The following is a 13,702-nucleotide window of genomic DNA, read 5'->3' as shown; positions in this document are numbered from 1 at the left end:
TATGCATCTGTGTAGTGAACCAGTATTGACATGGCTCTGTGGTACCCTGAAAGCATCGTATTTAACAAAATTTGTTATGCTGTTTTCTTCAGGAAATAATAGCTCCGCCAATGACTAAAGTAAGACTAATGTTGACAGCAGTAAAACCCACTGACCCACTGCAACCCCAATAAGAAGACAACAACTAGAATTAACTTTTGTCTCCCTTTTGCAATGAGCTGAGGCCCTGCAGGCTCCCACTGAACGTTAGCTCTGCAGGGTGCCACACTGTAAATACACTTCTGCTGAACCTGTACTTTTCCAAGTGTCTCATCTCTACCACTACCAAGTACCCAGGGCACAAAACCCCTAGAGCACAGAGTCACAGAAACAAAAGTTTAGAAAGTCGGAGTCATTCCTGAGAAAAACACGGCTATGACAGGTTTTTCCATTTTACTGGATTTATAAAACTAAAGGAAATTATTTTTAACTGTTTGCATCGAATTGTAATGTTGTCTCAGGTAGTTCTCTTAATGTACCCCTGCTCAGACTTTTTAAAATATATTTTTATGTTATGTTATTCTTGTTTCTTTTCTCTGCAAGGTAATAAAATCTGAATTGTGTTCCTATGGTTTGGAAAGTAAAGTAGATTCAACAACACTATGCTAATGGAACTACATAGCTGAGTTGATTCACAGTTCCCATGGTGCTCAGATGCTGCCAATTTTTGCAGCTATATTTTAAGCTATGTATTATTTAAACTGCAGCTTTTCTTTTATCTATATGAACCGCCCATCTATATAGAGCATCTCATCTTAAATACATTTCACATATTTATTGTAATCTTATAGCAGTTATTTCTGTCGTCAGTTTTCTTATTTATTTTTCTATATTTTCTTAATTGGTCCCTTGTGTGTTGTTTCACAGAGCTCTAATGGATCTCTACAAGTATGTGTGTGTTATTTCTGTGTGAGGGTGTGTGTGTGTGTACTCTAAGATTAGTACAGGAGGTTTGTTTTGAATGGCCCATGTGAATACTATCCACGCTTGTGTCATCAGTGATGACTCATCACTGCACACACACACACACACACACACACACACACACACAACATTTTGTTTATACACTGAGCAGGATTCTGTGCCTATGCAGGTATAGATTATGCTCTATGTTTGAACCTGTGTTTGTGGCAGGTGTGCATTTCTACAATCACATGCACATTTGTATAGATCATCGGTAACATGGATCCACATATGATTGTGAAACCGTTTATTAAGTGTACAAGGTAAGAAAAAGTAACATTCATTAACAATCATCTTAAAAAGTTGTTTTCACCTTTGCATGTGTGTGATTATGTGCGTGTGTGTGTCTGTGGCAGCAGCTGAGGATGATGGGAGAGGGGTTGGGGTAAGGCGAGAGTCTTGATGTGTACTTGGATCGTGCCGGGATGTCTGGTCCTGTCTGTAGTTCACCTGCGCTGGTCTGTCACTCTTTCTCCCTCTCTTTCTCTCTCTCTCTCTCTCACATACACAGACACCCACACTTACACTGACAGAGGCAGAAATGAATGCATAGATCCACGTAGTAACAAACAAAACACACACACACAAACACAAACATTCAATGGCATAGTGTGTATATGTTGCATTTACTTACATTCTTTCTCTCGGGCACCTAAATATAAAATAAAATAAACCTAAATCCACCTAAATCGCATGATGCTGATTTATAGGAAGGTCTGACTCTTTCTCTCTGACCTGGTAACCGTTACCCTTGGGTCTCTCTGTCTCTCTCTCTCTCGCTGTCTCAGCAGTAACACATGGCGGGACACCCTGCGGTGAGGTGTGTCAGTTGAAGAGTGATTTAGTGCAGCTCTGCCCCAACCACTGCTGAGACACCTGCCCTAGGAATCCTACAGCACACACATACACACACTTCTTTGGATACACACAGATTGCAGGCTGGACACTCACACACGCCCACACACATGTAGTAGTTTCCGCAAAACGGTGCATACCATCCCTCAGTGGATTGTGAACTAAGAAGCTCGGTTATGAATTCCTGATTTTTCTCTAGCCATGTTTCCTTTCCAGAGAGACCTGTGACTGGACACTGCTCCAGCATGAATTAGGTTTAAGGGTGGGAAACACTTATAGGCAAATGGTCACACCCTTACTAGAATCTAACCTAAAATGGGAGAACTGATATTGTCAACCAGTAGTAGACACACTGTAGCCCACTTGTGGTGGTTTTCCAGGCAGGTTTAGCGTATTTGTTGCTTTTGTTGTTTTTAAATGAATGAAAAAAAATGCGTATGTGTCTTAAGAAAAGAAAAACAAAGAAGATACAGGTATTACATGTATTATCCTCTGTATAAGAACAAATTTGGACATAAGTCGTCCATCAACGCCAATGTCTGACTTCTGTCTCTGTCTGCATTTGTTTTAAATTCTTGCCTTTGTTTGATTGAACTTTCACAAAAGGATATCACAGGTTAACAGTGTCACTGGGGAACGTAACAAAGCATCAAATGAGAAAGGGCTAATTTAAATGCACAGCGCTGCAAATGAAAGGTGCTGCAACACAGGCATGGAGCTGTGAATGTGATTATTATTTAGTTATACAAAAACCTTGATCAAATTGCCTCTCATTTTATCCCCTGTGGCATGCAGCAGAATCTTATTAGCCATCCTGGGCATTGTCTAAACGCAGGAATTCTCAGACTTTAACAAATAAATTCTGACCTTCCCACCTCTGTCAGAGATTCATACAGTGACGTTAACCTTCAAGGTGAGAGATACATTCTTAGTTTGGTGTGATTTAATGAGGTAAGCAGTATAATATATTTGTGAAATGATGAATATTCTGAGAAAAAGTACATTGTGCCTTTAGGCGAAGAGCCAGTTTTATCTTCTTTAAACTTCGGCATGGTTTTCAATTGTAACGCACATATAATCTAATCTGAGGAAAGGCAAACATACATTTAGAAGGCATGAACTGAAAAAAGTCTTTAAGCAGGAAGAAACATTCTTAGTGTCATATAGTGGGTAAAAGTAATATGGACCATATGCCTGTTTATATTTATGACAGTTTATGATGTTTCTCAGCAAATCAAAACCTGATGTTGGAATGTCAGGCTTCAGAACACCAGTCATCTATTGTCCACACAGTACAGGATATATACTGTTATGTATGTAATACATTTTCCAGGGAAAACCCCCTAATGATGATGCTAGAAAACAACTAGAAATCAATGGCCAGGAATTATCAATTAAACTACATAAATATAATAAATATTAATAAATAAATGTCTATTCAGTCTTCACTTTGACTATGCAGCCATTCTGGGTTTTACAGATTCCAGTGAGAGAAACACTGTGGGCAATACAAAAGCCAGAATGTCATGTTTTCTGAAGTGAGAGGAGCCTGGGGGCTCTTTAGCATATGGCAGCGGCCGCGTTCTGAGGCTCTTGTGTAGGTGTCTGTCAGCATATGCATATATATGTGTGTGTTTATGTATGCATGTGTGTGTCCTTCAGCTGTCCTCAGGTGCTCCAGCAGTGAAAGTGATCTTCCCTAGTGGGTTTTACACCAGTTCCCCGCCCAGACCTCAGCAGGCAGAGAGTAGCTTCTCCCTCACTGTGGTTCAATGTCAGCAACCATATGGACGCCTTTTCATTGAAATTATGATAAACACTGGAGGGACCTCAAACTGGAGTTGGAACACAGAAGTCATTTATGAGAGACAAAATCAATGTGTTTATTCACAATAAATGGAAAATAATCATTTATTATACACAAGAAATAATTATAAAAAATGAATAAATTAAACAAAAAATTCTTTACATTGTTCCATCACATGTAATATTATGAATTTCATAATAAATTCTGCAAGTATGTAGAACAATAATATTTGGCTTAGTGTGATTATAAAAATGTCCATCAGTTTTGTTGCCATACTTAGGACACCAAGTGAAGTGGGTCATCATCATTTTGTGTGTGTGTGTGTTTCATGTCTGTGTGTGTGTCCAGCAGCGTTGTAGATGACCTATTTTCTCTTGAAGTAGAAAGTGTGTCCTCTCTGGCACTGCCCAGTAAAATTGCTCTGGTGTTTCTCTGTCTCTCAGGGACTGGGACTGGGCACACACACACACACACACACACACACACAGTAAATACACACACAGTGTTACCTGATGTTGAAAGATGCGTATGGAATTGGAATAACTAACAGCAACTCTAGCACTTTTTTGCCATATTCCCTTTCTCACCCACCTTTTTCCGTTCAGTCTGTCCTCACTCTCGTCGAATTACCTAAAACCTTTTCACTCCAGTTTCCCATCCATAAATGCAATTATTACATTTATCCATCTGTCCATTCTTCAGTCAGCTCCCGACTGCTGACATTGTTGACAACATTGGTAATGTAATAGTTTTTGTCAGTAACAAGCCATAATGCTGTACTGTGTTGTTACAGTAAATTAAATACAATTTCCCAGCTCGTTCCCAGACTGTCCTTGTAATTGAGTAAGTGTTGGGAGCACATTTTCTTTATTATTATTGTGAACATTTGGCACATGACTAGTCCCAAAGGAATTGGGTGCTGTTACTTTTGATATCAGCTGTATATTTCTGCAATTTTATTTTAATTTTTAATCACTATAATTTCAAAATTGAAGTCTATGGGAGAAATGATCTGACTCTGCTCAAACAGCTCAACCTCGCTGAGCCCTGAGCTAAAAACAGTTTGGACTGTCAAATGTTTAAAGATCTTTAAACTTATATAGTTTTTGACCATATTAAGTCTAAATTGATGGTTGTTTCAGAGTTTTAACACCATGTGATGTCAACAACCATCGTGGAGTCGTTTTTTTCAGACCAGAAAAACATTTTATTTTCACTTTAGTGTGATAATGTGGTCATTCATTATGCGTATTCAAATTAATAGCCCTCATTTCATGACAGACATTTTGTGAGTTTATCTGTATTATTTTGTAGCAAGAAAAATTTCTCTTTAAACCATCATCCATCATTTATTGTTGCTGATGACAGGATAACCCTAACCACAAGATGCTTCAGCTAATATTGGCTATTAAATTATGACCCACAAGGCACAGATAGAGACCATTACCCAGCAGCCGTAGCAGCAGCAGTGGTTCTGAGCCATCATGCAAATGCAGGTTGGCCAAGTTAGTAAATATTTTTTCACAGTAAACTTTTCGCAAATAAAATATTTTGTCCTTGAAGAAATTCCACCACTTTAATTTTTAGCAATAAGACTTGATGTTTGACAGAGTTTAGTCTGGTTATATTTCAATGGCAACATGTCTGGTACTAGCTGCTTTTGTAACACAGGATTATAGTATATGGTGTGGCTAGCTCAGTCAGTGTGTGTCTGTAAATGTGTGTTTGGTATACATGGCTGGTTTAAAGGCCACTTAGGTTGTCCCGTGTGTGTGTTTCCAGGGAGTGGACACAATAGTGGAATGTGCCTGTGTGTGTCTGTGTGTGTTTGGGCATTAAGAAGTCTGCGTCATCTTCAAACACAATGCAGTGCCTGTACACACACACACAGACACACACACATATGCTAATGCACCAAGTGTGTATGTGAACAGCTGTAATGGTGGTGAATCAAGGCAAAATAGGTTTATCGTTAGTGTGTGTGGATGATTGTTGTGTTGTGTGTGGGAATGTGCTCATAGGGATGCGCTAAGTGGCCATGTGTGTATGTAAAAAACAGATTCCCACAAAGAGTGACAGACAACTCATTTTAATACCGTAAAATGTTTTTTGACTGTGATTCCCTGCGCTCTCTCTTTCTGGCTTTCTGTATCTGTTTGCTCCCACTTGCTTTCATCATTTGCTCCCACTTGCTTTCATCCATATGTCTCCGTATTTCTCACACAGTTAGGGGTAACAGAGTGATCCGTATGCCATTTAGACAGATTAATAATAAAGACAGATTAATTTCTTTTACGTTTTTTATGTGCAGTAAAGTTCTCATCCATTCCAGTGAAATGAACATCACCTCAATGTGTGTGTTTATGTGTCCGTTGGTGTGTTTGTCCTGGTGTTCTGGTTGTCCTGGATTTTCTTACTGACCTGACTAATCTCTGGAGTGTGGAGGATGTAGAAAACAGTTATTGGATCCTTAATGGATACAGCAGGGAGCTGATCCATGCCCCTGTGTCTCTGTGTGTGGGGACTTGTACTGTACTTGCCCTGATTTGCCCCAGTTAATTGTCCTTCACATGACAGGAGCTTTGCACACACACACACAGAAAGAGAGACACACATATACTGACAAATGCAATTTTCATAAAATTGCTATTTCTCTCTTATGCTCCATTTATTTAGTCTTAAGGAAAGGCTCCACATGTGGCATCCTTCCATAGTGTCATTATCATATCCTATATAGGCACGAGTATATTTTTGTTAAAGTAACTTTTAATGGGTTTTAGTGAAACTGCATTTTAAACCCTCGTGAACAGATGGAACTTTAATATAATCAGTAAAAGTAGTCATTAAGTATGTTTTAGTTTCATTACATCAAACTTTACATTGTATATGGAGAAATCTGATATTGTTTATGAAATATCTCATAAATTTGTATCTTCCCTGATTTTCATGACCCTCAGTGTTTTAGATTTCAAAGGTGTCAGGATGATGTCACGGTGCAGCAACTCAGAATACGTTTATAATCTAATAGGCATCTTAATCTGCTAATGTCCCCTTCCACTGAGCACAGCTTTTGTGCATATAACAGAGATGAGGAAACACAGAGTTCACCCTTTATTTTTTTAATAATCAGGGTTCAAGTGATGCATGAAGACCAGTGTTTGTTGATTTTAAAACGTAATTTTGTGAAGTCAGCACACTTTGGCTACGCTGCTTGTTTGATGATTACGTAGCATCAATCACTAGCATAATTTTCAGCTGTTGGAAATAATTACGCTTAATTTTGAACAGTAATTATGATGAATCACTGTATTTTTGGAAAATACAGTGGGAAAAGATCATTTTACACACCAGCACGATATCATTGCTTGCTTAGGATCTAATAACCCAAGGCACAAACACGCACACATTATTTGGCCTGTTAGTATGATAATGTTGAGTGTTCCTACTTACAAACATGTGTTTCCTTTCCGTTTTTCTATCTGCCACAATGCCACTAATGTACACCTTTTTCACCTTGTACCTCCTCCTCCCTCTCCTTTTCACCTCACCCCATGCTCCTCCTCTACCCCCTACCCCCTTTCATCTTCCTCTACTTCCTTTCATCCTCATCTCATCCTCCTCATCAGGGTGCTTTATTATGCAAATCAGTGTTGGATCAGATCACTTAATTAAGCTCTACTGCACTGGTTTATACACACTCTCTCTCTCTCTCTCTCTCTCTCTCTCTCACACACACACACACACACAGTCATACCCATGCTAACTTTCTTTCACACAGGGAGAAACTGATGGTGGTTGTGTTGTACAATGATTAGTATTCTGGACTCTGAATTACACACACAGAGACACACAGCAAATCTCGGCAGCAGAAGAGCCTCTTTGAGTGTGTATAGATAAACAGCTTTGAATAGTGAGGTCTCTACAGGCCATTAGCCTGCAGTTAGCATCACCAACTCCAATCTGGCCCTCCACTGTTCAGCTGATGAAGCCAAGTGCTTGATTTCTATGGCTGCTGAAAATGCGGCTCATGAGATCATGATGATGTTACCTCAGGGTCAGAAATGGATCTAGTGGCCCATTTTTAGGTGCTGTGTGAGACCTAGATGGGCACAGTTGTTTGTTTCCTATGACATAATTGTTTGAAAGGTTCTTTTCAGTGATTCATTTGAACCAAGTTCAAATTAAACAGTGAGCGTGACACACCTGGAATCACTGGATCGCCAATGCCATATTATTAAAGGTTTAGCCATGTCATTATATAGATTTGGATTTCTTGGATGTTATGGGTGTCGAGAAAATCTTCATCTGCATTCACATTTGAATTTTCCTAACAGCAGACAAGAAATTTAATAGGCAGTTCCAATTTCTTATGTGTCAGTGATGAGTTCATTTCAAGATTTCACTGAGATTACAGCCTTTTCTGTCCTTTTGTCATTCAACCTTGATGTACACAGTGTCCCTGTTTCACCATATTGCAGCTCTCTCTTATCTCTATCTGTCATAGAAATCAACAAAGAAGCTACAAGCTGCTCCTGTATTTTCTAGTAAAATCCACCTGATCTTTTGTCAAACTTTTGCTGTGCCAGCACAAGACTGAAGCAACCACAATATAAAAAGATCAGCAATCACGACCTAAAGAGCAGAGAGTCTGTTAGGCTACAGGCCTTTGTTATATTCCAATTAGCTTTGGCAGCTCTCATCACAATCACTGGAACCGAAATGCTTTAAAGTTTTAGTGTGGACAGTTAATGTGTCCTCTAGTTGATGGAAACCACCTCTGCAGGCTTTTGAGTCTCACACTGCTCAGAACAAGCAAAACAGCATCGTCCGCCATCCTGACACATGAATAAACTCCAGTATGTTCCCAGTGTGATGATCACGGCAAATGACACAATAATTGAACACGAGAGAGATGGAATGCATCGCAATTTGCCCCAAGACACAACCTATCAATTCTGATGATTGCTTTCATTTATATTTCTTACAAAAAAGAGTTCATTTTATTTAGTTATGGACATATTAGCATCAATAAATAGATTTTAATTCTACATAATGGATATCTGTGTCACTTTGTGTGTTAGAATTAGGGCCTTCAATATCTCAATATTCTTGCAGGGGTTTTTTTTTTTTTTTTTTTTTTAGATATTTGTGTACTGTAGCTGCTGATACCCAATATTTTGTGTCCAAATTAAGTACATTTCAGTTTGAAAAATGTATTTCACACAATAACTCTCCACAATAACTATATAATTGCGTTGTTGAAATGATTGCATTACTAGGAATTTTATCATTTCTAGGCAATATGTCTATAATATTTTTATACAGTGATAAATTCCACCAAAATGTACCACAGGTTTGTAAAGACTGTTTTCAGATTTCTGTAACTTGTTACTTGTTGGCCCAAAGGGAGAATTCATGGCAGGGGGCAAGATGTTTACTGTTGCCATGTTTCCAGTAACATTACAAGTGGCTCCGGATAAGACCGCCAGCCAAATGTCTAAGCTGTCAAAGTAAATAACTTTTCCATTTCAAAGAGAACTATTCCAATTAATGAAAGAAGGATGGAGCAACTGAAAGAGAAGGGAAAGCCACAGAAAAGAAGTGGAAAAGGGAGGGCAGGATGAGGGGGAGGTTGAGACAGAGGGAGATGGAAAGGGAGGAGAGAGGGAGTGAAAGTCATTGCGATCCTGTCGGACTTAAAAAGAAAAGAAGCGGAGGTGGTATGGAAACAGGAAATCAGTTGTTGGGTCTACCCTGTGCTCTGGCTTTTTGCAGCAAGACTGAACCTGAAGTGTGGGTGTTTATGTAACTAAGAGACCATGACTGAAACTTCAGATTAGGGTGACACAAAGATAGGGGTCAAGGGCAGAGGTGCTATTATTCCATGTGATACAAACCAAATGAAAACGAACATGTTGAGTATAATCGCATGGTGTTTTTTCTGATCATTACAGCATATTCTAATAAAAAACATCTATGGCTGTGTCTAAGAAAGTTTGAGCTGTGATTCAAAAACCAAACTCCAGGTTTCCTTTCAAATTAACTCGGCAATATTTGGTCCCATTCAAAAACGCGTGACCACTAGCCCATCCAGCAGTCATGTTAATTATTGATGAGGGTGTCCTATGACCTAGACTATTGACTGAGCAAATCACGGCCCCAGTTACTTTACAACCGCCATATCATGTGACAGCTGCAGTTATGTACATGTGCACATCGTTGTGCCGCTGGATGTGTGTGTAAATGTGTTAACTGCTCTGCATAAGTGAATGAATAGATTGTGTTTCAGCCATTGTGATGGAAAAAGTAGCAAGATATGTTACGCCCTGAATGTGTTAGTATTTGCAAGAATTTCAACTGGAATGCGTGTGTGCGTGCATGTGCGTGTTTGTGTATCACAAAAGAGACAGTTTGTTAGTTAGTTAGTTTATTTGTTAAGGCAGCGACATTCTTGTGAATGTTTTTGTGTCCCTGTATGTTTTATATTTACACATACACACACACACACACACACACACACACACACAGAGACACACACATACACAAATACGCATCTTCTAATTAATCATAAAAACTGTCATCTGAAGAGGTGCTGTGTTTCCTCTCCTGGGGCACACGCGTACACACAGATGCTACTACACATAATATTATATTATTCACACGTGTCCCTGTGCACACTGCTGGTAAATGTCAGCGTAACACATCCCAGTTCTCTTCTCGATGAGGAGTTAACCTCCTGCGAGCCAAATCTGATTTTACCATCAGCCTCTGTCAGAGCTGCTTTTTATCCTGGCAGACACACAAGGAAGAAACAGGACCTTTATTATCTTTATCCAACTGTTATAAAAATATTTTTAGAGTTGCGGTCAAGAAAATACAACATATCACTATACTGTCATATGAACAGCTCATACCGTAAGTGCAGTTTTGGTTATTAATTTAAACATTGAAAGTTTATGAGATCCACTCTGTACCTAATAAGTTTCACGGCTGTGTTACACTCAAAAAAAGTCCCTGTATATATATATATTTTTTTTTACTTTCAAGTGGAAATGAAGCTGTTTTTCTCATCTTGTGGGGTGTTGACTTGCTAAAGTCATTCTTCCAATTGTAAGTCTGACCAGTAGTTGCAGTGGGACATGCTTAAAGGAGAGGCCTGGTGATATTCTGAGCTTTTTCAACAAACTGATTCTTCTAACAAGTGTTTTTGATGCGGGCAAAAGATGATTTACTGTACTTTAACTCATCCCTCTGTACCATAGAGTTCAGTGACACCACTGAATTTTCCATCATTAAAATGAACATGCACTATGTTTTTTACTGTAGTCGCTCAAACAAACTCCTGGTAAAGACTAATAATGCACCAAACTTCTTAATCTGCACATGAAAATAGTTCTCAACCAGTGCAATTTCTTCCAGTGTCATTTGCTTAAAAAACCTTCAATTCCCAACTGTAATGAAATCATTTATTCATTTATTTATTTATTTTTCAAAGTGAAAATACATTTTGTGACCCATTTACAGTATGTCTTCAGTAAGAACTAGTGGGCTTGGGCTGAGAGTCACAGGCAGAGGGGGGAGAGCAAGACTTATAAAGTCTGCAACTGTAAATGTTTAAATAAATTAGTCTTATCTGTTTTAATTTGTGTTATTCTAACATAATGAGAAAAATGTAGAACTTGGGAGAAATCTGACATCTGAATATGAAAGCTAAAGTCTTGCCAGCATAATGTACATATCTTTATAACTGATTAGTTTCTAATCCTAAATGAGATCAGTGCCAGAAGTCAGTACATATGGTGGCTGAATGGAAACAGATCCAGTTGGACTTGAGCCCAGTGGTTTAACTATCCAATGAAGGCAGTGAAGGCATCTTTGTTTGTTGTTATCCAGGGTGGAACAAGGAATGTGTGCTCTGTCAGAGGTTGTCTATGGATATAGAGGGATCAGTCTGCTGGTGCTATGAGATTAATTCATTTTAACTTGTGTCTGTTTATCCACACTGCTGTTTTATGTCCCCTTAGGCGTTCCTGCTGACCCAGCAGTTATCTCGCTGCTTCTGTTACCTGATTGGCTGGGAGCACTGGCTGTCAGGTCCGATTTCCTGGCGTGTCCTCCAATCACTGTGGTCTGTTTTGTGTGTGTCAGCGAGTGTTGTGGTTGTCATTCCATCAGTAGGATCATAATAGGGCTGTTTATACCCACTTCACATTCTGTTATTCTGACACACATGCATGCACACACACGCATGCAGACTGTATGGGAGGTAGGTGAGTCTTTAGTGCAGTGTGGGGACCTTGGTGTGCCAGTGTCAGTGATGGATATGGCAGTACTATCAGCAACGTTGGCTTTTGCAGGAGTATGTTGTCCACCATTGGGATCTGTCAGGCCTGTTCTGCTGAGCCCACACATTCTGCTGGCTCGCTGGTGTTGCTGCTAGCCATTTTTTAAAATTAGAATGTGTGTGTGTGTGTGTGTGTGTGTACGTGTGCGTGTGTGTGCCTGCGTTCCTGTGTGTGTGAAAGACAGAGCGAGAGAAGAAGACTGCTTGTTTGAATATTTGTGCAACAGTGTCAGATTACTCTAAAGACCCATGTTTTGTATTTTACTAAAATGATGTCTGGTCCAATTAGTGTCACCTACATCCTTTTTACAGTAATAAAGTGATTCAGAGTTACATAATTAGTTAATTAATCTTTGGGAAGCCTTTAATGTAAATTTGCTCTGAATGCAATGTTTTATTAGAGTGAAGATACAGTTTGCCCAAGTGGCTTTAAAAGCTCTTTCAAACACAAAAACAATCATTTTTAAGGATACTGAACTTATATGTGTATAATACTGGCTGAATGCAGATTTAATCCTGCCTCCACTTCTATTGCAGTTATTGTGTATTTATTTTAGAAATACCTCTAGTGATTCAAAGTATATTACTGTTGATGTAAACCCTACTCTCTGTGACCACTAAAACTGATTGTAGCATTGTTGGGAAAGGATTCTCTAGGCCTCAGTCCTTTGTAACCTACAATCAAGTCTAGATGTATAATAGAGGAGAAAAGAGCTGAGAATAAAGGCTCAAGGTGGAACTAAAATAAATACTTCAGGGAAAGAAGAGAAAAAAAACATGAGAACTTAATAATGATCCCCTCTGCTTGATCTTCCCTTTTCTGCTGCTACTACTCAGATGCACAAACACAATACCATTTGCACAGGTGGAGTGTCAGCATACTGGCACAGATTGCAACAGATTTGTGGTGAGTAGGAGTTAAAAGAGTTGCTGAGTGCAGATTTAATACCACAGATATTTAAAGAGAACAGCCCTTTCATCTGAGGGGACAATTTGCATTATTCATGTTGTGCCTTCTGAGAGATGAACAGAGAGAAGTAGAGACAAAGACATTTCAGAGAATTATCTTTTTTTTTTTTTTTTTTTTTTTTTTTAAACCAGCAGTCAATGAATTACCAAACCTTTACCAGCAGATTTACCCTTAGTCTTCTCTGGTTTGTGTGTCTATGAGTGAGTGTGTCTGTATGTGTGGGTGCCTGTCTGTGCGTGTGTGTGAGTGCATAATATACTCCCCATCCTTCATCTCTTACTTGTTCTTGGAGGTGCTCTGAAGACAAATGCAGCTGTTAAATGGCTGTTGATGTGCTGGTTCAGCATGATGCTCATACATGTATGTGGTTTGTGTCTCCAGTGTGTAGGGCAGGCTTCTACAAGTCCACGCTCGGAAACGCAGAGTGTTCAAAGTGTCCCCCTCATAGCTTCTCTCACCATGAAGGGTCCTTGCACTGTGGCTGTGAGAAAAACTACTTCCGCGCCGAGGGAGACCCTGCCTCCATGGCTTGTACCCGTAAGTGTGTATGTGCATGTGCCTTTGTGTATTTATACTGTGTTTATACTATGAGCGCAACGTTTTTGGGCTGATATATGGAGTCAGAGGTGCTCTCAAACGTTACAGATTCCTCCCTGACCACAGCTACTCATATTATTTTTCTATCTGACCAGGGACCCCTCCAAAGTGGTGTGGGAGGATTTTT

At 39.3% G+C, this 13,702-nt stretch overlaps 1 protein-coding gene across 3 annotated transcripts in view; it reads left to right on the top strand.

Moving 5' to 3' along the window:
• Window positions 1–13,702, top strand: part of epha3 (eph receptor A3) — a 116,276-nt gene that overhangs the window by 60,898 nt on the left and 41,676 nt on the right. For all 3 annotated transcript variants that reach the window (XM_026295076.1, XM_026295078.1, XM_026295077.2), the window contains exon 5: window positions 13,360–13,515. In XM_026295076.1, the coding sequence (XP_026150861.1) occupies window positions 13,360–13,515 (156 nt within the window). The remainder of the gene's footprint in view (window positions 1–13,359; window positions 13,516–13,702) is intronic.

Source organism: Mastacembelus armatus, chromosome 21, assembly GCF_900324485.2.
Source record: "Mastacembelus armatus chromosome 21, fMasArm1.2, whole genome shotgun sequence".
Taxonomy (NCBI): domain Eukaryota; kingdom Metazoa; phylum Chordata; class Actinopteri; order Synbranchiformes; family Mastacembelidae; genus Mastacembelus; species Mastacembelus armatus.
Note: the sequence above shows the minus strand (reverse complement) of the source record. Positions and strands in the feature narration are given on the sequence as shown.